Source organism: Hylobates moloch, unplaced genomic scaffold (genome assembly GCF_009828535.3).
Source record: "Hylobates moloch isolate HMO894 unplaced genomic scaffold, HMol_V3 SCAFFOLD_8, whole genome shotgun sequence".
NCBI lineage: Eukaryota > Metazoa > Chordata > Mammalia > Primates > Hylobatidae > Hylobates > Hylobates moloch.
The window spans coordinates 79,714,178-79,739,855 of NW_026652283.1; the positions used below are offsets into that span (position 1 = coordinate 79,714,178).

Consider the following 25,678-nt stretch of genomic DNA (forward strand, 5'->3'; position numbering starts at 1 on the left):
GACCTGGGTCCCTGACCCTTCCCTGGTGCCCTATAGTCCCTTATGGCTGCCCAGCAGCTCCAAATAAGCTGTAGTGACAGTCATGGGGCGGATGACCCACAGGGGCTTGGCTCTCACCTTGCCATAATTCGTCGTGGTCACGTTCCACTTGCGCACGCGGTTGCCATCATAGGCATAGGAGTTGTGTGTATCTCCAACCCCCTCCTAGGGAGGAAATGCCTATGAGGTCCCTGGTGAGGCAGGCAGGGGCTGGGCCAGAGCCCACCAATCACCAGCCTTGGACGCATATGGCTCTACAGAAGGGAACATATGATCTGAGGGAAAGAGTAAGGAGTATTCTCTGAGCTGGGGTGCCTGGGATTGGGTGGGACACGTCTCTTCTCCAGAGGGCAGTCCAGGTTAGTTAGGGTCCTGGGCAGTTCTGAGGGGATCCAGAGACCTGATGAGGCCTGTGGCAGGAGAAGCTCTCCCTGGGCCCAGGGAGGGGTCCCCTCCCCAACGTGTACCTCCTGGTTGAAGCGGCAGCTGATGGTGCACCAGCCGATCTGCATGAGCCCCTGGGAGGAGATGAGGACCTCGTAGACCCATTTCCCTGGAAAGAGCTGAGTTAGGGCCATGAGGTGGACAAAGACTGCCTCTTGCCTCATGCCTGGGCCCTTAAACTTTCTCCCAACTACCTAGGCCACAGCAGGGTAAGGTCTCACCTTTGTACACGCATGTGGTAGAGCGGATGGTGCCAAAGTTGCTGTGTCCAATCACCTGGGTGAAGAAGAGGGGTGGTGGGCTTGCTCCCAGGCACACAGAGCATCTCCCCAAGGGAAAAAGACCCCATCCCCAACTGAGCCAGCCCTGGTGGTATTTGCCTGTGGTGGCCAACACTGCACTGTACCTGAGGACGGTGGGAGGGGGTAGGCTTGTATCAGGAAGGATCCTGGGCCAGGGCAGGATGAGAGAGGAACTCAGGGCTGTGCTGGGAAGGGCTGGGGGCTGAGGCCACATCAAGACTGTTTCAGGGCTTTAGTGGGAGAGTTTGAGGACTGAGAACACAATGGTCTGGGGCCACATCAGGGCCAGTTTTGGCTGCAGCCCCATCAGATGAGTAGAGAGACTAGGGCCACATCAGGAGGAGCCTGGGGCTGTGTCAGAAAGGGCTGGACCTGGGTCCCCACACCTCACCCTCACTCACCTCCAGCAGGTCATCATCCACCAGGAGAAGCCCCTCAAAGCCGCCTGTGTGGTCCAGGACCACAGTGGATGGGCCAAGCCGCCCTTCAACCTGTCCTGAAAAGAGGAGAGGTGGGGTCAGGCGGGGTGGAGCGTTTGACAGGATGCATAGGGTGTCCTGAGCTCACCAGACGTCTCCAGGCCCCCTAGGTCCCAGCTCTGCACCTCCCAAGCCCACTCCAGAGGCGGCCACATACCCTGGCTTTCCTCCTCATTGTCCACCTGTAGCAACTGGTCCAAATGTTCTGGCAGATTCTGGAAGTTCAGGGGTTTCCTGGGGAGAGTGAGAGGCTGCCAGGGGTCCACAAGTCTTTGAAATCAGCCAGATGACACTAAATCCCATCCTTTCCCCCGAGCTCACAGGGTGGCTGCCTAGACTCCAGAAAAAGGGCTGTGCCTAGTCCTAGACTCTGGCATGCAGGAGGTCAGAAGGCTGAATTCTCCACTAAACTCAAAAGTATAACCAGTCCAGGCCGGGTGCGGTGGCCCATGCCTGTAATCCCAGCACTTTGGGAGGCTGAGGCGGGCAGATCACCTGAGGTCAGGAGTTCGAGACCAGCCTGGCCACATGGTGAAACCCCATCCCTATTAAAAATACAAAAATTAGCTGGGTGTGGTGGCACATGCGTATAATCCCAGCTACTTGGGAGGCAGAGGCAGGAGAATCGCTTGAACCTTGGTGGGGCAGAGGTTGTAGTAAGCCGAGATCGTGTCATTGTACTTCAGCCCAGGCAACAAGAGTAAGACTCTGTCTCAAAAAAAAAAAAAAAAAAGTATGTGGCCGCGTGCGGTGGCTTATGCCTGTAATCCCAGCATTTTGGGAGGCTGAGGCGGGCAGATCACGAGGTCAGCAGTTCAAGACCAGCCTGGCCAACATGGTGAAATCGCGACTCTACTAAAAATACAAAAAGTAGCCGGGCGTGGTGGCATGTGCCTGTAATACCAGCTACTTGGGAGGCGGAGGCAGGAGAATTGCTTGAACCTGGGAGGCGGAGGTTGCAGTGAGCCATGATCATGCCACTGCACTCTAGTCTGGGTGACAGAGCAAGACTCCGTCTCAAAAAAAAACAAAACAAAAAAACGTAGCCCTCTCTGTCTTAATTCCTTCGTCTGTAAAAACAGAATAATGACTTATGTTAGAGATGCTGTGAAGAGCCCAGGGAATAACAAGTGCTGTCTGCATAGCACATAACCTGTCTGCTCTCAAAGGTGGCTGTGTTGCTGATGTCTGGAAGAAGAAGGCTGGGAGAAATGCTGGTTCCCAAAGTGGTCAGTACCAAGGCCACCTAGTCCAGCCCTTGCCCCTAGACCTGTGGTTCCTTTGGGGCAGATTCCAGTCTCGTCACCACCCAGCCAGGGGAGTCTGTGTTGAATGGGACATGGCCTGGAAGTATGAAAGGCTCAGCCCTCTGAGCTGCTGGATGGCTCTGTCCTGTACCCGCCAGTCCATAAATGGTCAGCAGAGCCACATGGCCCACGTACCCGAGCCAGAGAAGTTGGGAAAAATCTGTCTGGGTGGCCCCCTCATCCTCTCAACACACAGGCCTAGAGGGAAGAGGGTACTGTCTAATGCCAGTCAGTGCTGTCCTGAGCTCAGCTGCTAAGAATAGCAGGGAGTGAGGTGGTGGTAACCAGCAGGACTCAGGCAGAACAGAGGCCCATTACACACCTGGCTGCCCACAGGCTGCCACCACCTGCTCTTCTACCTTTAATGCCAGTTCCTACCCTACTCATCCACACAGACAGAAGGCTCTGGAAGGGGACGAAGGTGGAACAAAGCATCCTGACAAGGTAGCCACCACCCAAGCTCAGGGATCACATATTCCCCCAGTGTAAGCCATTCCCAGCCCTGAGCTGTAGGAGCAGAGATCCACAAAGGCCCCTCCCCACTGCTGCTCTGTCCCAGGCCAAGGCCAGGTGGTGGCTATGCAGTTGGGGTGCTCAGCTAGTAGCATAGAAGGCTAAAACCAACCCCATCTCTGAATACCCCAGTGGGCCCAAGGATAAAGGAGCCTTCCTCAAAAGCAGTTACAGGCCAAGCATGGTGGCTCACACCTGTAGTCTCAGCACTTTGGGAGGCTGAGGTGGGATAATCACTTGAGCCCAGGGGTTTGAGACCAGCCTGGGTGACACAGTAAGACCCTGTCTCTTAAAAAAAAAAAAAAATTAGCTGGGTGCTGTGGCCTGTGCTTGTGGTCCCAGCTATGTAGGAGGCTGAGGTGGGAGGATTCCTTGAGCCTGGGACTTTGAGGTTACAGTGAGCTATGACTGTGACATAGCGAGACCCTGTCTCAAAAGAAAACAGTTCTTAACAAGCCCACACTTGGAATGGCTACTCTTGTACCTGACCCCAAAAGTCGTGTGCCTGATCCTGAGAGCAGACTGCACATATCTGTGGGCAGTCAGCCTGAGACAGCCACCACTGAGTGCCTACAGCACTGCCCATTTGGCCAAGAACAGCAACTTCCCTGACCTTTTTGGATCTCCTAGGTCCCAGTTCAGGGCCCTGAATCCCCACAACCACTGACTGATGGCCCTACCACCTGCTGTCTCTCCTGGCGGCCACAGCAGCAGGAGCAGCAGCAGGACCATCTCTGGTATCACATGAGGTAGGGATCAGATGGCTCTGGGAACAGGCCAGGACTGAGTATGGGGTGGGGGTGGGCAGGAACTCTCTGCAAGCAGGAACTTTCTGACCACCACAGTTGCTTAAATAGAACAGGTAATGATGCTGCCTTTTGGACCTGCCTAAAGAGCAGAAGTCATAAAAGACAGAACAGCTAAGGCTGATGAGGGGGTGAGAGACAGGGACACCCGTGCCTCACTGCAGGGAGGGAGAACCTACTTGATCCTTTGAAGAAGTAATCTGGCAACAGTCTTAAAAGTGACTGCAGTTCAAACACTCTAGCCACGCGACTCCAGCCCTGGGCATCCTCACAGCATTGTTTACAAAAGCAAAAGTCCTTCCAAACTAGGGCACTTGTATGGGCCACAGCAGACCCCCTGGCCCTGAAGATGCTCAGTAAGATAAATTGATAATGTGGAAAAATACTCACGGGATAATATTTGATGATAAAAATAGGATGCAAACTTCTATAAACTTTTGGAAGTGAGGGACATGTCCATTACCTTGATGGTAGTGATGGTTTCATGGGTTTTATATACATGTTAACACTTATCAAACTGTATACTTTAAATACGTGTAGTTTATTGTATATTAATCATAGCTCAATAAAAATGTTTTAAGAAAAGAACTGAAGGTGACTAGATGGATCGCCTGTCCAGTGGATCGACTCGGCTCACTGCAACTCCCTCCGGTCACCCATTCTCTGCCTCACTTTTTTTTAGTAGAGACGGGGTTTCACCGTGGCCTCGATCTCCTGACCTCGTGATCCACCCGCCTCGGCCTCCCAAAGTGCTGGGATTACAAGCGTGAGCCACCGCGCCCGGCCTGACAATTTTTTTTAAAGTTTTCTATACAGCATAATCTGAACTACATACATTATAAGAAAACAGACATGAAGTTAAAAAGCTTCTGCATAGCAAAGTAAATGATCAACAAAGTGAAGAGACAGCCCACAAATGGGAGAAAATATTTGTAAACTACCCATCTGACAAGGGATTAATAATCAGGATATATAAAGAACGCAAACAACTCTATAGGAAAAAAACTAATAATTCCATCAAAAGATGGGCAAAAGATACGAACAGACATTTCTCAAAAGAAGACATACGAATGGCAAACAGGCATATGGAAAGGTATTCAACGTCACTGGTCATCAGAGAAATGCAAATCAAAACTACAATGACATATCACCTCGCCCCAGTTAAAATGGCTTTTATCCAAAAGACAGGCAATAACAAATGCTGGCGAGGTTGTGGAACAAGGGAACCCCTGTACGCTGTTAGCGGGAACGTAAATTATAATAGTGCAATCACTATCGAGAACAGTTTGAAGGTTCCTCAAAAAACTAAAAATTGGCCAGGTGTGGTGGCTCATGCCTGTAATCTCAGCACTTTTGGACGTCGAGGTGGGAGGATCACCTGAGGCTAGGAGTTCGAGACCAGCCTGGCTAACATGGCGAAACCCCATCTCTACTAAAAAATACCAAAATTAACCAGGCGTGATGCTGTGTGCCTGTAATCCCAGCTACCTGGGAGGCTGAGGCAGGAGAATTGCTAGAACTCGGGAGGCAGAGGTTGCAGTGAGCCGAGATCATGCCACTGCACTCTGGCCTGGGCAACAAGAGCAAAACTCCATCTCAAAAAAAAGAAAAAAAAAAAGGCCAGGCGCAGTTGCTCATGCCTGTAATCCCAGCACTTTGGGAGGCCGAGACGGGCAGATCACGAACTCAGGGGATCAAGACCATCCTGGCTAACACGGTGAAACCCCGTCTCTACTAAAAATAGAAAAAATGAGCCGGGCGTGGTGGCGGGAGCCTGTAGTCCCAGCTTGGGAGGCTGAGGCAGGAGAATGGCGTGAACCTGGGAGGCGGAGCTTGCAGTGAGCCGAGATTGCGCCCCTGCACTCCAGCCTGTGCAACAGAGCAAGACTCTGTCTCAAAAAAAAAATTTTTTTTCGAAAAAAAAAAAAACTAAACTAAAAATTGAGCTACCATATGATCCAGCAATCCCACTGCTGGGTATATATCTGAAAGAAGGGAAATCAGTATATCGAAGAGATATCTGCATTCTCATGTTTGTTGCAGCACTGTTCACAATAGCCAAGATTTGGAAGCAATCTAAGTGTCCATCCACAGATGAATAAATAAAGAAAACATGGTACATATACACAACGGAGTACTATTCAGCCATAAAAAAGAATGAGATCCTGTAATCTGCAACAACATGGATGGAACTGGAGGTCATTATGTTAAGTGAAATAAGCCAGGCAGAAAAAGACAAACATTGCATGTTATCACTTATTTGTGAGAGCTAAAAATTAAAACAATTGAACTCATAGAGGCAAAGTACTGGATGGTTACCAGAGGCTTGGAAGGGTAGTGTAGGGCTTGTGGGGAGATGGGGATGGCTAATGGGTACAAAAAAATCGAATTAATAAGACCTATCTGGTAGCAGAACAGGGTGACTATAGTAAATAATAGTTGTACATTTAAAAATAAAACAGTATAACTAGATTGTTTATAACACAAAAGATAAATGCTTGAGGGGATGGATACCCCATTTACCATGATGTGATTATTACGCATTGCATGCCTGTATCAAAGTATCTCATGTACCCCATAAATATATATACCTACTACATACCCACAAAAATTAAGAATTAAAAATGTTAACACAAAGAAAGAAAACAGAAAAGAATCACCTTTGAATAGTCATTTTAAAATAACAAGATAGCAGGTGCTTTTCCTTCTTTTTTTAGAGACAGGGTCTTGCTCTGTCACCCAGGCTAGAGTGCAGTGGCATGCAGAGGCCAGCTCACTGCAGCCTCAACCTCCTAGGCTCAAGTGATCCTCCCACATCAGCCTCTCTAACAGATGGGACTACAGGTGCACACCACCATGCCCAGGTAATTTCTGTATTTTATTGTAGAGATGGGGTCTCGCCATGTTGCTCAGGCTGGTCTTGAACTCCTGGACTCAAGCAATCTACCCACCTTGGCCTCCCAAAGTGCTGGGATTACAGGTGTGAACCACTGTGCCTGGCCTTCTGTCTCTAAGTTTCTGCTAAAATGTACTTGTAACTTTTATACTGACTACACTTAAAAGTATTAAACATGTAAAGAAAAGGCCCTGGAGGAGTTTGTTCTTTACAAGGTCAGTCAGAAGCTACAAGGGGCCAGGCTGGGGCCAAGGTGTGGGCAGGTACATGCAGGGGCAGATGCTGGGTGTGGAGTAGGTGCCAGGTGCTAGCTAGGCATGAATGTGCACCCGCTCCCTGACCTCTGCTCCCTGACTCTCAGAAGGAACTAGCACTGCCTGGAGACAGGAAGAAGCAGAGTACGGAAGGCAGACTCTCTGGCCAGAGATCTCGCAGCCAGGAGCACAGTGAGAACAGAGCCTAAGCCTATCTGTCCAGAGCCCAGGCTCCCTTTCCCTACCACTGCAGCCTCCTTATTCTGGTCTGGCCCAGCAGAGTGAGGAGGGGCCACCCACCCAGCCATACCTGCTGGTGGCTGCTGGGGGTGCATGGTCAGAAGAGGAAAAGATGCGGTTCAGGTAGTCATTCAGCAGCTTCTCCTGCACAATGCCTGAGCCACAAGTCAGAAGGGAGAAAAGGGCCACATGATCAGTGCAGCTCCTGGCCCCTCCTGGCCCCAGAGACTTCTGGTCCTAGGCCAGCCACAGGTGCAGCAAGGCCTGAGGCCTTTGTCCCTTCCTTCTCCTCCCAACAAGAGAAGCCTCCTTCCTTCCCTGCCAGCCCTTACCTGTGACCCTGGATTTCTCAGCATCTGAGGTCAGCCTATAGCTCTTGCGGGAGAAAGACACGCCGGCCCCCTTGGATGCCATCCTTCATCTCTCATGGGCAGCCAGTGGTCCTGGAGCTGAGCCAGACACAGAGCCTGTCTACTCAGGGCCAGCCAGGGGCCTCCACACCTGACCTCAGTCCTGCCATGGCAGGAAGGCTTGGGAGCAGGTGAGGCCAGGGGCATGCACACTAACACATAGGGCAGGGGAATGCAGGGGCTCCCAGCTTCCTACACAGGGAGGGAAGCCAGGGTCTACGCCCATGTAACAGGGACCACTTCTTGTTCTCCAGTGTTCTCTGGGCAGAGAGCAGGTACCAGATATATTTTTGCCGAACCATAACAAAATGTCTCAGCTCTGTGGAAATCAGACCAAAATGTCCAAAGTGAGGTGTCCTAGAGGCAGAGCCCCTGTATCCATCTCAGTTGTAAGCCATACTGAGTCCAGCTCACAACCAGAAGCGACAATCCTACACATTCCCTCAAGTGCAGACCACCACTGGTCTGGTCATCTCTAGCCATAAATCTCACTTACTCCCCACAAGGCTGGAGCCTCTTTCCTCAGCCCTGGGTTCCTCCCTTCTTTTATCCATGGTCCTGATAGTTTCACTGTTCCCACTCACGCATGTGGCCTCCCACCTCATCCAAGTACCACCCGTGCCCAGCCCTCATGGCAAACGCCATTGGTCCTCCTAGTGCATCTATCCCTCACATCATGTTGCTGCTGCAGCTGCTCCATAACCTGCACTGAGTCCCTGGTGCTGGCCTCACTGATGTGTAGCTGTGCTGTCCAACACAGCAGCCGTCATCCACATGAGGTTACTTAAATTTAAAGTTTTAAAAATTAACAATTCGATTTCTTAGTTGCCTTAGCCACATTTCAAGAGTTCAATGACCATATGTGGCTAATGGTTACTCTATTGGACAGCACAAAGGTAGAACATTCCCACCATCATATAAAGTTCTATTAGATAGCGCAGGTCTAGTTTCGCTCTGCAGCACTCCCTACTCTGCAGTTCAGTCTCTTATCTCACCCCAAACAGACCCTCTACTCCCGCCACAAACCCTTGTGGGTCTGCACCACGCCTGCTCCTCGGGAAGGTGGTTTTCCCGACCTCGGGCCCTCGGTGGGCGTCCATGATCGGTGCCCCTTCACTACCAGAGTAGTTGAAGATCTGATTAAACGCAGTCATTCATTTGATGAGCAGACCTTCCAGACACCCACTCCGGGTGTCAGTTGCTGAGGACCCAGGTGAGAGGCGGACCTTGTCCTCGCCCGGGGACTCCCTGTCATGGCTATCCCGTCCAACCCCGCCGGGGTATCCGGGCTCAGAACTGAACCTACTCCGTCTGGGAGCCCAAGGACGGCGAGGGCGGCGCATGGCTCCCCCAAGTCGCCCCCGCCTGGCCCCAAGCTCCAGAGGACCTGCCAGACCAGCTCCCGCTCGGAGTTTCGCACCCCGATCCCTGCGCTGCAGGTGCCCTCGCACTGGACTAGCCTGGACCGCGAAGGGAACAGCCGGAACCCACTAGGCTCAGAGCTCCGCCGCCCCTCACTCACCCCGAGCCTCGGCCGCCGCGATTCGGCTCACAACATCCGCCCAACCTCTTGGCTACGGCGCCCGTTCAGGGCCAAATCACGCGCACGCTCGCGCGCTGTGCCTCCAGCCGCGCACGCGCACTGGCCGGCGCCCAGCCTCCGCTAGGGGACCCCCTCCATGGCTTCCCACCGGGTTGTTCCAGGCCTCAGCTTCGCCGAGAAAGGCCTCACTACCTCCGACCTCCGCCTGCCCTGGGGATGCTCCCAGCCCTGCTGCGGCAGAACGCGACGTGCTAACCGGAATCCCTAGGCCGCCCGTCTCCTACCCATACTTGGAGGCCCCGCTCAGACGGTCCTTAAAACATCTGAAAGGCCGTTCCTGCCAGAGTCCCTGCAACCCCTATTTAGTCCTAGTGGACAGCCTCGCTCACCTTCCCTGGGATGACACTTCTGGCGGCTGAGATGAGCGAGCCTCTCTGGGCTCTGCCGCCGGGCGTGGGCTGACCTGCCTACAGCTGGGGCCTGATAAGGCAGCAGCAAAAGGGTGGAGGGGAGGCAGTGTTGAAGCTGAGGCAAGTAATTTTCCCTAATTTACAGGGAAAAACCGAAATTCAGAAAAGTTTAATGTCACCCAGGGGCTGGAACCCAGACCTCTGGCAGCTCTCACTTTCATGATGCCATTGGGCTGCTGACTAGGCTGCAGAGGGGTTTCACCCCAACCCCAGGGCACCTCAAGTGTCCCCACCAAACCTTCCTAACACCTGTCCACTAAGTAAGGAGGCCTCTCAGGGAGCTAGCTGTACTAGGCCCTTGCAACTGACCTATGGGACCTGAGGCCTGGCCCCTCATGGCTCCTGTCACCAGGTCTCAGGTCAGGGTCCAGCAGGCTCTGACCTGACGTGTGGAGCCAGAGCCACCCAATCCCGTAGGGACAGGTTTCACAACTTCCCGGATGGGGCTGTGGTGGGTCACAGTGCAGCCTCCAGCCAGAAGGATGGGGTGGCTCTCACTCCTGCTGCTTCTGACCCAATGCTTAGGGGTCCCTGGTGAGTGCCCCCAACCCTGATCCCCATCTGCCTTCAGGAGGAGGTTGGCCCCATTCTCCTATTCTAGGATGAGAAAAAAGTCGGGGAGCCAGAGGCTCAGTGGGGATGGGGCAGTGACCTTGGCCTCTTGAGCACAGCTGGGAAGCCCTAGGAACACATAGACATTGCCCACTTAGGCCTCTATTAGCACGTCTGCTCTAGCACTGAAGCAGTGTTAGGACCACACAGATGCAAGCACACAGCAGGCAGTGACCCCTCCTGAGCCTGATCTACCCCTCTAACCTAGCATATGCCTTTGTGCAGGTGAGAGCCCAGATTTGGAGTCTGAATGCCTAGCCAGAGCCCCTAGCTGGGTAATGTGAGGGCTCTGAGCCTTAGCATTCTCATTTGAGAGACGAGATGGAGCAAGCTCCATCACCCACTGCTCTCACAGAGCGTATGTGTTAGATCTGAGCCTGGTGCCTGGGCCACTAAACAGAGGCACCAGTGATAACTACCAAGTCTGGTCCTGCTTCCCAGGGGAAATTTTTTTTCACAAGTATCTGTGCAGGGGGGCTAGACTGGCCCTTGAAAGTGCATACAGGGTCCATCCCAGAAGCCTTGTAGCTTTGATCCCCTGAATGAACAAAGTGTGGACATGCCAATACACATTACTAACATGTACGCCCACCTGACCTGCACCCACTCATGCCCACTCTGCAGGGCAGCGCTCGCCATTGAATGACTTCCAGGTGCTCCGGGGCACAGAGCTACAGCACCTGCTACATGCAGTGGTGCCGGGGCCTTGGCAGGAGGATGTCGCAGATGCTGAAGAGTGTGCTGGTCGCTGTGGGCCCTTAATGGACTGCCGGTGAGTGGCCACTGGGCCTAGATAAGACTGGGGGCAGGGGAGCCTGGGCTGTGGCGTTACCCTGTGCCTTCTTCTCTCCAGGGCCTTCCACTACAATGTGAGCAGCCATGGTTGCCAACTGCTGCCATGGACTCAACACTCGCCCCACACGAGGCTGCGGCGTTCTGGGCGCTGTGACCTCTTCCAGAAGAAAGGCGAGTGGGAGTGGAGAGGGGCAGGGTGGGAGACAGGGGACCTCAGCCCAAGTTGATCTTCTGTCTCTTGCTCCCAGACTACATACGGACCTGCATCATGAACAATGGGGTTGGGTACCGGGGCACCATGGCCACGACAGTGGGTGGCCTGCCCTGCCAGGCTTGGAGCCACAAGTTCCCGAATGATCACAAGTGAGACAAACACCTTCCCTCCGTCCCGGCCTAGGGCCTTCCCCCAGCACACACTATAGTGATGCTCTGGGCCCTCAGGTACACGCCCACGCTCCGGAATGGCCTGGAAGAGAACTTCTGCCGTAACCCTGATGGCGACCCCGGAGGTCCTTGGTGCTACACAACAGACCCTTCCGTGCGCTTCCAGAGCTGCGGCATCAAATCCTGCCGGGAGGGTAAGCGGCGCCGGGTCAAGCTGGGAGAGTGGAGGGACAAGCCCACGCCCATCCACGAACCCACTGGCTCTTTGTCTCCAGCCGCGTGTGTCTGGTGCAATGGCGAGGATTACCGCGGCGCGGTAGACCGCACGGAGTCAGGGCGCGAGTGCCAGCGCTGGGATCTCCAGCACCCGCACCAGCACCCCTTCGAGCCGGGCAAGTACGCGTAGGCGGTATCGGCGCCCTCGGGGCCGGGCTAGGGAAGGTCCAGGACTCCAGGGGCAGGGCTCCGTGTAGGGCAATTGGGCGGGGCCAGACAAGCCAGAGTCCCAGGGTCTTGTTCACGCCCCATTACCGCCCCCAGGTTCCTCGACCAAGGTCTGGACGACAACTATTGCCGGAATCCTGACGGCTCCGAGCGGCCATGGTGCTACACTACGGATCCGCAGATCGAGCGAGAGTTCTGTGACCTTCCCCGCTGCGGTAGGCGGCGGGGACCGGGCCTGGGAGGGTACCTGGGAAACTTGGGGAGTGGTGCGGCTTGGCTGGGGAGGTAAGAGGGCCTGGGAGTGACCTGAGAGCATATCCCGTGGAGTACCGTACACCTGGGAAAGTAGGGTTTGGTCCCAGCCCCAGAGGGATCTCAGCTCTCGCTCGGGGCCCGACCTATCTCGGTCCATCTAAGGGTTCGAGGCACAGCCCCGCCACGAGGCCACAACTGTCAGCTGCTTCCGCGGGAAGGGTGAGGGCTACCGGGGCACAGCCAATACCACCACCGCGGGCGTACCTTGCCAGCGTTGGGACGCGCAAATCCCGCATCAGCACCGATTTACGCCAGAAAAATACGCGTGCAAGTGAGGTGGGGGGGGGGGCGGGCGTTGGGACGTGCTGCTGCGGGTGAGACGGGAGGAGGGTAGTCACGGGCTTAGGGCTGGAGGCTGGCGGGCTAGGGCTGAGTGGAGCGCCTGCTTAGAGACCTTCGGGAGAACTTCTGCCGAAACCCCGACGGCTCAGAGGCGCCCTGGTGCTTCACACTGCGGCCCGGCATGCGCGTGGCCTTTTGCTACCAGATCCGGCGTTGTGCGGACGACGTGCGGCCCCAGGGTGAGGCCCAAGCTTGGGGGCTACAGAGCCGGGGCTGGAAGCCTGGAACCGGAGGGCCGGGGCGAGGTCTCGGCCTGATGGCTGCCCGCACCCGCCGCAGACTGCTACCACGGCGCAGGGGAGCAGTACCGCGGCAAGGTCAGCAAGACCCGCAAGGGTGTCCAGTGCCAGCGCTGGTCCGCTGAGACGCCGCACAAGCCGCAGTGAGTCCCTGGTGCTCCCGGCCCCGCCAGGGCCCTAACCCTGGGGCGGCATGCTTTGGTGTCTGGGACCAGAGCCTAGAGATGGTTGAGACTACCCTGCCACGATTTTGCTCCCGCTCCCGCCTAGGTTCACGTTTACCTCCGAACCGCATGCACAACTGGAGGAGAACTTCTGCCGGAACCCAGATGGGGATAGCCATGGGCCCTGGTGCTACACGATGGACCCAGGGACCCCATTCGACTACTGTGCCCTGCGACGCTGCGGTGAGCACTAGTGACGCTTCCCCCATGACCCTGCCTCAGCCCCCACCACCAAAGGCTGGCTCCCTTAACCCCAGTGAACTTTGTCTTTCAGCTGATGACCAGCCGCCATCAATCCTGGACCCCCCAGGTTAGGAGTTGGGCCAGTTATGGGTCAGGCCCTCTAGCCCACCACATCCACACAGTCTGGGTTTCATCCAGCCCACCCCATCCTACAGACCAGGTGCAGTTTGAGAAGTGTGGCAAGAGGGTGGATCAGCTGGATCAGCGTCGTTCCAAGCTGCGCGTGGTTGGGGGCCATCCGGGCAACTCACCCTGGACAGTCAGCTTGCGTAATCGGTGAGGCACAACTGCCTGTCTCCCACAGAGAGGAGCTGAGGTTGTGTCCTCTGTGGTTATCCCACTGGGGGCTGGGAATCTATCCCTGCCCCTAGAGGTCCTAGCCAGAAGATGGCAGGTCTAGCATCTGTCCCAGGACTCTGTTCCCTGTCCTAATTCCCCACTCCTCCAGGCAGGGCCAGCATTTCTGCGGGGGGTCTCTAGTGAAGGAACAGTGGATACTGACTGCCCGGCAGTGCTTCTCCTCCTGGTGAGCCTCCCTTGTGTTTGGGGACCCAGTCTCATCCCACCTTCCCCCTTCCCCAGGCAAGCTAACAAGTGAGCCTTGGGGCAACGGACTGAGAGTCACAAATGACCTAGCAGAGCTTCTCTCCCAGCCATATGCCTCTCACGGGCTATGAGGTATGGTTGGGCACCCTGTTCCAGAACCCACAGCACGGAGAGCCAGGCCTACAGCGGGTCCCAGTAGCCAAGATGGTGTGTGGGCCCTCAGGCTCCCAGCTTGTCCTGCTCAAGCTGGAGAGGTATGTGGACAACCTGGGAGGGTGTGAGGTGGGGCTGGGCCTTGTGGCCTCAGACCCTGAGTGCCCCCATTCTTGCTAAAGATCTGTGACCCTGAACCAGCGTGTGGCCCTGATCTGCCTGCCCCCTGAATGGTATGTGGTGCCTGCAGGGACCAAGTGTGAGATTGCAGGCTGGGGTGAGACCAAAGGTAAGAGCATAGTGCACAGGACTGCTGGTGGCCAGGAGGCCCAGCCCTGGATCTTCCTCCAGGACCCTCTCCTTCTCCCCATTCCCCTCACTGCAGGTACAGGTAATGACACAGTCCTAAATGTGGCCTGGCTGAACGTCATCTCCAACCAGGAGTGTAATATCAAGCACAGAGGACGTGTGCGGGAGAGCGAGATGTGCACTGAGGGACTGTTGGCCCCTGTGGGGGCCTGTGAGGTTGGTGGCAGGGCCCTGGGCCAGCCCTGGAAGGGTATGGGGGGCTAGAAATGAACTATTTTATCATGAAGCAGGCTAGTCATTGCTGTGGCCCGGGGCCCTCATCAGTTCTCCTACCTGCCAGGGTGACTACGGGGGCCCACTTGCCTGCTTTACCCACAACTGCTGGGTCCTGGAAGGAATTATAATCCCCAACCGAGTATGCGCAAGGTCCCGCTGGCCAGCCGTCTTCACGCGTGTCTCTGTGTTTGTGGACTGGGTTCACAAGGTCATGAGACTGGGTTAGGCCCAGCCTTGACCCCATATGCCTTGGGGAGGACAAAACTTCTTGTCAGACATAAAGCCATTTTTCTTCTTTATGCCTGTATAGATGCTTCTTAGCCTCTGCTTCCAGGAAATGAGTCAGTGACTCCTTGCTAGGGCTCAGGTGGCTTGAGCCCAGCATGCCCTGGGCTAGGTGATCTGTCCAGCCTAGGGGCTTCCCCAACCAAGGCAATGTCCCTGGGACTACTTTTGCCCATGGGTGCCGTGGAAAGACAGGGCCTCACTAGTCCCCCAGACATACTCTTGGGAAGGGTGGTACAGAGTAGTTGCTAATGGAAGGGGCTGCAGCAGGGAAGCTAGGCTGGTACAGAGTCCTGGCTGCCAGGACAGGCAGAGGCTAAGCCTCTCACTGTTCCCTCCCTTCTCACACTACAGGCAGATGAAGCCCTTGTGGCTGCCACACGCAGAACCTAGGGTCTCTGCACCCCAGGGTGGGAGGTGGGGTTGGGGATGGCTTGGTACAAAGTACCAGCAGGAACCAGGCTCTGTGTCCTAATTTATTATGACTACATAGCCCACATTCCTCTGCCCATGCATCCGTGGAGTCCAGAGCCCAGAAAGCCTCCTGCTGCCCTGCCAGACCGCTGAGCTCCCCAAGAGCGAAGTGTGGCACAGGCTGATCAGCTCACGCAGAATGGCAGGGCTTTAGCTGCCCAAGTGTGTGCGTAGCCAGAGCACAGCATTCATGAAGCTGTCTGACTCCACCTCCACCTCTGATAGTGCGTGGGTGCTTTTGGGATAGAGCAGGAGCCTGTAGGGATTAGTCAGCAACATTTAAGGTTGGAGGGTCCTCCTGTGCTCACCTGCCTACCAGCTGCCAGGGCCTTCCTGCTGCACTCACCGAACAGGCACATTCCGGGTCTTGAGGGCACGGTAATACTCTATGCCCTGCTTGAAGGGCACACGCCGGTCCTCCTGGCCCAACATCAGTAACAGTGGTGTCTTCACCTGGGTGTTTGGGGAGGAGTGGGGAGCTGTGTTGAGCTGGGCCCTGGGTTCTGGATGGATGGGCAGCACACAGGGCAAGGAGGGGGCTGCATACCTGAGGGATGTATTTGATGGGCGATTTGTCCAGCATCTCAGCCCACACACTGAGGTCTGGCAGGCAGTCACTGCTGAAAGGAAAGCCAGCCTCCACCACGCACCTGCAAGACACCGAGCTGATGCAGCCCCAGGAATTCTGGGGCTACGGGGCTCCATGAGAATATGAGGTAGAGGAGGGAAGGGCAGGGGCCTGTGTTGCATGCCTACCAGTCAGGAATATCAGTGGAGCCCAACATGGAGGCGATGTTGATCACGGGGTTCCGGGCCACGCAGGCCCTGTAGGTCTCTGGGTACTGACCAATCAAGTGGCAGGAAATGAAGCCACCATGGGAACCACCCATAAGGGCCACATGGCTTGCATCAAAGTGTTCCTCCTGGAGCACCTGTTCCACTGCAAACTGCAGGGTGGGGCAAAGCATGCTGCAGCCACTGCCCGCTCAGCTGAATGGAGGCATCCCCCTGGCAGCCCATGTTTCAGCCTGTCCAGAAGCCCCAGCCCCTGCTACCTGGACATCCTTCACATCCTGGTGGCCCACATTGCCTGGGAGGGAGAGGATGCTGTCCTGGCCAAAGCCCGTAGAGCCACGATAGTTCACTGAGGGCGGGGAGGGACCAGACAGTGTAGTCAGGCAACATTCCCAGCCCCCTCGACATTCTTTTCACACATCCGTGAAGTAGGCCCTGGGGCCAGCTATACCACAGACCGTCAAGGGGAAGGGACCCAGAGATTTGAGGCTGCCACCCAGTGACCACAGTGCCCTTTCCCTGGAAGTCCCGAGTTAGTCCTTGTTATCACTACGCCACAGAACCAGAGGCTGGGCCCCGACAGTTCCTGGTAGTGGTTACTAGGTCTGGGCTAGAGAAAGACCTGGAGACTTAATGGCACCCATGGTACTTACACAAACCAGGTCCACCCCCATCACTCCACCGTAGTCCTAACAGAACTGTGGGTCCCTGCTCACTCACCTAGTAGTACCGCAAAGCCCATCTTGCAAAGCATGGCTGGGAACAGCATCCAGGCAGTGACAAAGGATGAATGGGGCCCCCCTGCAGACAGGGAGCAGAGGGTGAAAGGGCCAGCTAGGAGGAGGGCTGGGAGGGCAAGGGCTCTTAACGCCAGATGCCTACCGTGGGGCATGACCACCATGGGCACCTGGGTCTTATCTGGAGGGTTACCAGGCTGCAGCAGGATTGCTTCAAAGTCAAGGCCAGCTGCAGGGAGAGGGCAGCAGTCAGCAGGGCGAGCCTAGGGGCTTCCCCAACCAAGGCCCCATCTGTAGCTGCAGGTGTGGGGCTGACCTCTGGGTCAGAGACCTGGCCAAGGTAGTCCACCCCATGACACATGGACCCCAGAAGGCTCATACTTCTTCTGCCCTCGTCAGGGAGCCCCATCCTGCAGGGACAGCATTCAGGATGAGGTGTGGTCACTGAGGCTTGTATGAGGCCTATTTTCTTTGGACCTGGGTCTTCCCACCACAGATGATTTGGCCTGGTGAAGCCCAGGTGATACCCAGAGCAGGCGCTCAGATGTCTAGATGCTACTTCCCATGCCCATCCACAAGAGGAACAGAAAACCTCTTAGAGGTCATTCCCAGAAACCCCACAATCTGAGAGAGGAGGTAGCAAAGGTCACTGCAGAGGCTTTGTGCTGGGGAACCTGGAGAAGGCATCCCTCTGCCCCTGGCCCAGCTCACCATACTGCACATTCTCTTGCTCTGGGGGTGGCTGTAGCACCCGGATGCCCCAGTGGATGTCGGGAATGGGCTCGGCCTCCTCCAGGGACACCCACAACACTGACTGCTCCTTCCCTGCAGAAGGCAGGAACCCAACTTTCTGCCAAGGGGAAGGAATGTGTCACAGGTGGCCTGGCTGCCTCCCTGCCCTTCCCTTCTGCCCACAGTGGGAAATAGGCAGCTCTCACTATGCTGGGCCCTCTACCCACCTCCAGAGGGTATAGCATGGCTTCCTGTTGTGGGATAGTATATACCAAAGTATTCATACTCATACAATCACACACAGGCACACCCCTCCCTCCTCAGCTTCTAGGCGCTGCTGCCTCCTTTGCTCTGTAATACCAGGACAGGGTACTTCGCCAGGCACCTTGTTCTGTACAGAGCAGATTCTAGCCTAGTAGTTCGTCCCTGTGAGTGCCAAACCCTCATGGACCATGCCAAGCTGGGCCTGTGTCTTGGCCCGTCTGTATGCTGACCAGCCATGGTCAGAGTCTGGGGCCAATTCCCTGACCTGGTGAGCTCTGCCTGCCCAGAACCCCTGCCTCCATGGCCTGGGACCCACCGACACTCACCAGGGTTGGAGGTAGGCTGGGTGTGGAAAACTGTGCCACCATGAGGTCCTGGTCAATTGTGAGCAACTTCCAGCTCCCACCTGACCCTCCTGGAAAAGGCAGATGCCACTAAGTGCTTAGCAGGAGCCATCATCTTTCTCACCTGCTTCTCTGTAACAGAGTCCCAGGCTGGAGACTCTATGGAAAGGTGCCCTTTTCTCCCCAAGAAGTGCCTTTCACAAACACCCAACTGCACATGGCCCTGGGTGAGCCTCCTGCTCTCAGTCCGTTGTTCATCTGACAGACACTGGCTGGGCTGGGAACTGCCAAATCTTAAGACAACATCAGACCATGCAGGCACATCTGCCTGTCCCTCGATGGCTGCTGTGTGCAGGGTGGCAGCTGGGACCGGGGAGTTGGGGGTGGGGGAGCATGCTGATTTGGGGCAGTGGTGTCCAAAAGTTGTACAATGAGATGTAGCTTTGGAATAATATTTTGGTAGCTTTGTGGAGGAGCGGATACAGTCAGGTCAGGTGGAGGACTCAAAACACATTTCAAGGGCAGAATCACCAGGCCTAAGTATGGGGAAGATGGGGGAGTCAACACTGGGCTTTTCCTGGGCCCTCAGGTGGCACAGCTGCCTCTGCCTGAGACAGGCACCCAAGGTTTGCAGAGCGAGAAGGAGAAGTCTGGCAGATCTTGATAAGAGAGAGTTTTGTGGGTTTTAGGAGCAGAGGAGGGGGCCATGCTGAGGCTGGGCCAGGACCCATGGAACAGAGTTGAGTGCTAAAGGGCAGTAGAGCAGGGAAGCTAGTCTGTTGGTTGGGTAAGGGTCTGCACGGACAGGGGCCTTGGGGACCTGTTAGTAAAGGCTGTGGAACAGTCAGTGATGCTGAGTGGCTGAGAATGCCATCACTGCCCCACATGCTGGAGCTCCAGTCCCCCGCTGCCTGGTTGGCTTGCTCACCAGCCCTGCCCTTACCCCCATCCCCAAAGCCTTGCTCACCAGCTGTGAGGGAGGTCACGGTGCCCACTTGGGTGTCCACAGCAAACAGGTCCTGAAGCAGAGGCGAGGCCACATGTGGGACCACATTCAAGAGTACTCCCTCTACCTATGGGTCCCTCCCCTACCTCCTCTCTACTCTCTTGGAGAGCCCTGGCCAGACCAAGGCTGTGGACAGCTATGGTGATGGTTACTCAGTGCAGTAGGGAGTAGTGTGAGGGCCTGGGTTCAAATCCCAGCACCATCACAAGTTGCTAGGTGACTCTAGGCAAGGTAAGGAATGGCTTTGAGACCCTTTGAGTTGGCACAAGGACCAAATATCACACCCAAAAGGAGCCTGGCACACTGTGAGTGCCTTTACTCCATCCCTTGGGGAAGGGCTCAGTCCTGTCCCCATCAGCTGCCGTTAGAGTGTTCAGGGACCCACCCGAGTGGCAGTCCCCTTGACCCCCAGCTAGAAATGCCTGGGAGGGGTTGCATCTCTGCCTCAGACGAAAAGGCCTGAATTCTGCTGTGGTGCACCAGGGCAGCCAGTCCCCTCCAGGAGAAATGAGTCTAGGATGGGCAGGCAAGGTTTTAAGGGGCTGATGAGACTTTGTGGCTGGGCATTCCACCCAGGGGCGTGCACATGCTATGTCTCAGGGGCCCAGGGCTCCTGGGGGTTGACCACAGGGGCTGCTCCTCAACACAATCAGTGTCCCTCACCTGCCGGCTGCGCTGAGCCGAATCAAAGACCACTCTCTGGCTGTCAGCTGACCAGCATCCCAAAGGCAGAAGGCTGCAGTAGATCCCAGAGAAGTTCTCTGTAAATATAGGAGGGCTGGGGCTGCATCCAGGGATGGAGGTAGGGAGGGTAGTCTACAAGGAAGGCTAGGGTACTGGGGAATTCACCCAGGGCCCTGCTCAGGCACCAGTCAGGCCCCTGCAGCTTGTAGCACACATGGGGGCACCCTAGGTGACGAGGAGCTGCCTGAGTAGGTGGCTGAGGGGCAGAGGCCTCTTGGGACCCAGAGAGGACCCAGAGAGGCAGAGCTCAAGAGCTCCATAGAGAAACCATGGGTGCTCAGAGGAAAAGCACTTGCTCTCCTGAGTTGCTCCAGTTGAGCCCAGGTAGGTACCAGGTGCTTTAACCAAGATATCATCTGTCCGTTTTATCTCCACTGTGGTGCTTAGCACAGCACTTGGCACAGGGAGCTCAGTAAATCCTACCCTTTAATGTCATCACTCACTTAACACTCACTATGATCCTATGAGGCAGGCAGACACAATCACCCCTCCATGAAGAAATGGGAGCTCAGGGAGGCCAGGACCCTGTCTGAGGACACAGCTAATTTAGGGCAGAGCTGGGATTCATACTAGGTTCCCACCACTGCATCCCTGCAACCCAAAGAGAAGACAAAGAGGCTATCCCTTGTCCAGTGAACTCCTGGAACTGACCAGGTGGCCTGAGAAAACAAGAGACTCATCCTTGAGACGGTCCAGGAGGATCCAAGCAGAGCTATCAACACTCGAGACGGGAGCCTCTCAGCCAAGAGCCACCCTCCTGAAGACCCAGCTGACTTCAGGGCTTAGACTGGACAAAGGTTGCTGGGGTTAGGATGGTGGATGTGATAATATCATGCCCTTGGGTCCAGAGCCTCTCAAGTGTGACATTCCAACCTAGTGCACTTCCTGAGACCCACTCGAAGGAGTCATGGTTTTGGTTTGAACCAGCCATTGGAAAAATAAGAAAAATCTAATTATGACCTGCAGCACAGGAAATAATATATCATCAGCTTGGGCCACTCTGATCTCAGCTTGGTCCTACCACTCCTTGCTATCGAACTGTTCCCTATGGTGACAGCCCCGCTCCCTGAGGATGATGGGCATAGGGCTGGCCCAGCACGGAGGGAGGGCCCTCAGAAGGAACCTAGGAAAGAAGAATGGGGCAGGGATGCAACAGACGGCAGGAAAGCAGAGCTACAGGCCCCACTGCACCCACCCAGCCAGGTACGCCTTACCTCCCAGCTGCCGAGGCACAACATCTACCACCACTGAGGTAACCTTGGTATACCAGTCATACTGCAAGAGAACACAATGGTCAGATCCAGTAGGGGACAGGAAGTTCCCTTAGGGCACAGTGCCCTGTGACTACCCTCTTTTGCCTCAGGTAGCCCCAGGAGAGGGGGGAACTGGAATGAGCCTGATGTATCTCTTTTCTGGTGACCTGGACCAGATGCCCAAGGGGCCTCAGATAGGCATGTCCCTCTGACTTTTACCAGGGGCCCAGAGCTCTTCCTGGGGAGGGTCTGGGATTGTGTAACTCCCCACTATATCCCAGCCCCTTGCAGAGCCTGGCTACATGCAGTTGAGAGCCAAGAGGAGGAGCATTCTTGCAGATGAGCATCCTCTCAAGGTGGAATGCCCCAACAGTGCAAAGCTCTCCATGGCAGCACTCTCAACCTCTAGGCCCTGCCTCGAGAGGACAGGCAGAACTCACACCGCTGCTGCACTGAGGACAGAAGGGCACCTACTGAGGGCCTATGGGGAGATGATACTGGCCCTTCAGCTCTCATCCACCATCCCATCTTCTTGCTGACCACCCTCCCATCCCCGCCACCTCCAGCTCACCAGGCACAGCTGGCTGCATTGATGATGGGGGATCAGAGATGGGTACTGCAGGTAGACAATGCGACATTGGTCTGGGCTCAGCCGGGGAGAAGAGACAGCCAGGGAGTCATCCGAGAGGAGCTCTGGGCCAGATGGAAACATGAGCATCACGCAGGCTGGCAGGGCCAACATGTGTCAGCAAAGCACAGGTGGGCATCAGCCACTTACCACACTTCCCCCCGATGAGGTCCACATAATACAGGGCTGACCTGGAACCGCGAGACAGACACTCAGTCTCAAGGCCAGCTGGGCTGCAAGGCCCCTTGCCTTTCCCCACTCCCTCACCTGCGATTGGTGCAAAAGCGGATGCCCAACCGGAAGGGCTCATGCCACCAGCCCACAAATACCACACCAGCATCTCCAGGGGCCCAGAATGCCTGTAAGCAGGATCAAAGGGCAGGAGTGAGCAAGGGGTGGTAGCTCAAGAAGGGCCCCAGACTCCAGGAGGGACACAGGCTGTTGCTGCTGACCTGTCCAGGGGACACATTCTCAGGGACCCCCTCGAGCACAGAGATGTTGCCACTCTCGACATCCAGCACGCAGAGCACAGGGATGCTTTTGGAAACCATGTTTTCTCCCCAGTCTTCGTAAAACACAAACTGATCCCCCTGAGAACACAAGATACTCAATGCCCAGCCTGTCTATAGGACCTGCTCCGCTTCCTAGAAGCTAGTGCCTCCCCAGGTCTGACAGGCACAGTATGGGAAGGGAGCACACTGAGCCCCAGGGCTGCCCTGCCGGGCCTTCGTGGATTGACCACGAGCACCTTGACGGCTTGGTCTGGCTTCTTCAGCCTGGCTATCTCATCATCGCTGGCACTGACGTCCAAGGCTTTGGTCTGAAAGAAGGACTCAGCCTTGGGGCGCTTCTTCTCTGCCACATACAACAAGTGTGTCTCCGAGTGCGACCAGGACAGGCAGCCAAAGCAGTCTGGGTGCAGGGAGGGCCAATCAGGGGGGGTCCAGGGCTACGGGTACCCCTCCTGTCCACCCTGCCTGCTCACCAGCCAGATGCCTCACCATCCTCATAAACAGGCCCATGTTTCTCCAGCGCTGACAGGTTGAAGCTCTTGAGCTTCCGGTTCTTCTCCCAGACCTGAGGACATCTGGGCATTAGGCTGTTTGCCCACTAACAGAGCCTTATCTGTGGGGCAGAGCCTCTCTCTTGTCACCCACTACCTGGTCCCATGCAGACGCACCTCCAGGAACTGCTTCTCTTCCCCAGGGCCCGTGCCTCCAGCCTTGCGCAGCACAGCTTTCATGGTGCCTGAAGGAGACTCTCTGCTCAGCAGTCTATGGACATGCGGTAGCACAGGTCAGGATTATCTTGCAATAACCCCTTCCTGCTCCCTTACTGGGCACAACCTCTTAGGAGAGATTCTTGAGGCTCTGGCCCCACACTAGCTTCTGGAGCACCTCTAGCCCCACCTTGCCTTTCCTCCCTGAGGCAGAGACTCTACTCTCCCCAGCTCCCCGGGCCACCATGGGCTCTAGTCCAGGCTGAGTTTGGAGCAAGCCTCCAGTGCTTATCAGGCCATGTCACGAGAAACTGAATGAGCTCCCACGGGGTCAAGAACCTGGCTCCTGGCCTCCCTTCTAGGCACATGGTGGGCATTCATAAAAGGCTTGCATTGCGGACAGCTGTGGCCTTGCCCCCAAGCTTCCTCCCTCAAACTTACTCCCCCCGGGTCTCCACACTGTTGCCTGCAGGTCCTGCAAACACCACCGAGTCCCCGTCATGGAACACCAGGTATTGGCGGCAGAATCGAATGTTCTCCATGCGTTCCAGGTCCCTCTGGGTCCACTCTGTGAGGGGAGGCATGAGGCTGCTCACCTTGTCTTGGCTACTCCTGGCTACTGCCCCGGGCCCCACCTGACCCAGGAAGGCCTAGATCTATCTTCCTCAATCTCTCAATCTGTCTCCAGACACTGACACCCTGGCTGCAGGCTGGACAACACTTGGCCACAACCCTAGTCCAGGCCTCCAGAGCCTGAACTGACACCCTCTTTGAGAGAACCCCCTAGTAACCCCAGCACCCACCCTGGAATCTTGAGGGCAGCCTGGCATGTGTATGGGATGGCGTGTTGGAGGAGAGCCCTACAAGGTGCACGCCCTGAGCCCAGGTTTGACTTCTATCCCTACACCGTCATCTTGTGCACTCATGGCCACCATTCGATAACGCCCCGCACACCCCCGCCCCCGCTCCACACACCTGTGTGCAGGGACCTGTGGGAGTGTATCCTCCAAGTCCAGGCTGGCTCCCTATACACCCTTACGCACTGTCAAGCAGCGAGCCCTCCACACCCCCTTCCTTCCCACCCCAGTGCGCGACCCCGTCGCCAGCCAGTTCCCCTTCGCACACACACCAGTGTGCACCGTCCGGTATTGGCCGCCGTACTGCGTGGTGACCTCCGGGCCCAGGCAGGCGGCGCTCAGCGCGGGCTGGCGGCTGAGGCCCCGATACAGAGCCGCCGCCTCCTCGGGCTCGCTCAGCAGCACCTGCGCAGGGGACACACCAGGGTCAGGCCCGGCCCGGGCTGCAGGGACCACGGGGACCGCGGGCCGAGCCCTCACCTGACGTTCCATAGTCTCCTCTCTGCCGCCGGGACGAGGCGGGGAGTGCTCGCGCCCGGAAGTGAGGCTTCCGGGGGCGGAGCCTGGGACGGCCCGGGCTGTCTCCGCCCCTGCCCTGCGGCAATCTATGAGGGGCGGGGCCTTCGGCTCATGGACGAGGACCGTTGGCAGGGGGCGGGCCTTGACGGTGAGAGGACCCGGCCTGGGAGCGAGAAGTCCTGGGTGGGTGAGAGCAGGGTCCTAGTCAGGGGCGGACTAGCCAAGTGGGGGGCGGGGCCGTGGGCTGAGTCCTGGGCCTCTTACCGAGAGGTGAGGCGTTGGATCTCGGAGGAGAGGGGGCGGCCCTGTGGAAGCGGAACCCTGGAGCCAGGCTTCGGGGAGGATAGAAGGGCCTACGAGAGAAGGGGTTGAGAGGGGGCTGCGAGGCGGAAGCAGCGCGGTCGGAGGGGCCTGGCGCGAGCACCCGAAGGGCGGGGCCCGAGGGGAATGGGACCAGTGAGTCTTTGAGGATGAAGGGCAAGGCGGGCGGGTCCGGAGTGGAGCCCTGCGAGGAATGCGGAGCCAGGAGCCTGTGAGCATGAGCGTGAGCGTGAGGGTGAGGGTGGGGCGGGGGGGAGCCGGCCGCAGCGTGGATCTCCCGCGGCTCTGGGGCTGACTGTAGGGTTCCTTCGGGTCCACTATGAGGCCGACATTCACTAGACAATGCCAGGCCCTGCCCTGGAGGGACTCCCAGGCGGACGAAGAAGAGAAGGGCCAAGGTCCGGGCGGAGGGCGCAAAGCAAAGCCCTGGGGTGCGGGGCAGAGGGGCGGGTGCCAACTCTCAGGGTGCTGCCCGGGCTTATCAGTCCCCAGGCCTGCCGCAAGAGCTATCTATCCCCGCAGCCTTTACCCACCCTTCTTAGTGGCACCTTGTTGGGGACCGTGAGCCGGTGGGTCTCTGCCTTCCTCCCAGGCCTCAGCCTGAGCTCTTGGGTGTGAAGGGCCTGGTGGGCTCAGACTCCACCCAGGATCAGGGAGCTTCCTGTGGAAAGAACCTAGGCAGGCAGGCTCCCTGTGCACGTGGTGGTACAGGATTGGCTGGGCTAAGGTGCCAGCAGAGATCAGGAGAGGGTGGACAGTAAGGATGTCCCCTCCATATACCTGAGTCTGGCTGGTCTTCCACATTCAGGGCCCTGGCTGCCTGCTCCATGGCGTGCTTGTGATTGAGGGTCCACTTGTCTGGCCTGTAGCTTCCCCTTTCCCATCAGCCGCATCATTACTTATTCAAGATTACTA

At 56.5% G+C, this 25,678-nt stretch overlaps 3 protein-coding genes across 11 annotated transcripts in view; 1 reads left to right on the forward strand and 2 right to left on the reverse strand.

Moving 5' to 3' along the window:
* RNF123 (ring finger protein 123) overlaps positions 1–15,671 on the reverse strand; it is a 38,475-nt gene extending 22,804 nt beyond the window's left edge. For 2 of the 5 annotated variants that reach the window (XR_004249317.2, XM_032161493.2), the window contains exons 1-8: positions 9,213–9,271; positions 7,613–7,729; positions 7,351–7,435; positions 1,422–1,498; positions 1,187–1,281; positions 705–759; positions 507–592; positions 118–204 (exon numbers count right to left, since the gene is read on the reverse strand). Coding sequence is in view for 4 of the 5 variants with exons in the window: in XM_032161493.2 (XP_032017384.1) it covers positions 118–204; positions 507–592; positions 705–759; positions 1,187–1,281; positions 1,422–1,498; positions 7,351–7,435; positions 7,613–7,694 (567 nt within the window). In the remaining variant the exon portion in view is untranslated. Of the gene's footprint in view, positions 1–117; positions 205–506; positions 593–704; positions 760–1,186; positions 1,282–1,421; positions 1,499–7,350; positions 7,436–7,612; positions 7,730–8,996; positions 9,041–9,212; positions 9,272–15,652 lie in introns of those variants that run through there. The other 3 variants (XM_032161495.2, XM_032161494.2, XM_032161499.2) reach the window with 3 other exon arrangements.
* On the forward strand, positions 9,339–14,892 carry MST1 (macrophage stimulating 1). Of its 4 annotated transcripts, none has more exons than XM_032161530.2 (18): positions 9,339–10,237; positions 10,940–11,087; positions 11,169–11,281; positions 11,359–11,473; positions 11,552–11,688; positions 11,770–11,890; positions 12,035–12,153; positions 12,356–12,524; positions 12,644–12,774; positions 12,875–12,977; positions 13,105–13,241; positions 13,333–13,368; positions 13,457–13,577; positions 13,750–13,827; positions 13,955–14,101; positions 14,183–14,289; positions 14,386–14,525; positions 14,650–14,892. In XM_032161530.2, the coding sequence occupies exons 1-18, from the start codon at positions 10,144–10,146 to the stop codon at positions 14,809–14,811; spliced, it is 2,178 nt and encodes a 725-aa protein (XP_032017421.1). In that variant the 5' UTR covers positions 9,339–10,143; the 3' UTR covers positions 14,812–14,892. The 4 variants fall into 4 exon arrangements, with proteins under 4 accessions (XP_032017421.1, XP_058298235.1, XP_058298234.1 ...); XM_058442252.1 differs by having other exon boundaries at positions 11,770–11,886; positions 12,035–12,160; XM_058442251.1 differs by having other exon boundaries at positions 11,770–11,886; positions 13,457–13,617.
* Positions 15,334–24,949, reverse strand: APEH (acylaminoacyl-peptide hydrolase). Of its 2 annotated transcripts, XM_032161527.2 has the most exons (23): positions 24,707–24,949; positions 24,404–24,621; positions 24,196–24,328; positions 23,508–23,634; positions 23,028–23,121; positions 22,849–22,924; positions 22,596–22,759; positions 22,300–22,437; positions 22,115–22,206; positions 21,998–22,038; positions 21,791–21,912; positions 21,181–21,241; positions 19,886–19,983; positions 19,184–19,235; positions 18,199–18,287; positions 17,588–17,726; positions 17,022–17,105; positions 16,860–16,940; positions 16,400–16,488; positions 16,101–16,291; positions 15,892–15,994; positions 15,691–15,797; positions 15,334–15,600 (listed from the first exon to the last, which is right to left on the reverse strand). In XM_032161527.2, exons 2-23 carry the CDS (start codon positions 24,413–24,415, stop codon positions 15,495–15,497), a joined length of 2,199 nt encoding a protein of 732 aa, XP_032017418.1. In that variant the 5' UTR covers positions 24,416–24,621; positions 24,707–24,949; the 3' UTR covers positions 15,334–15,494. The 2 variants fall into 2 exon arrangements, with proteins under 2 accessions (XP_032017418.1, XP_032017419.1); XM_032161528.2 differs by lacking the exon at positions 17,022–17,105.
* Between the last annotated feature and the right edge of the window lie 729 nt (positions 24,950–25,678).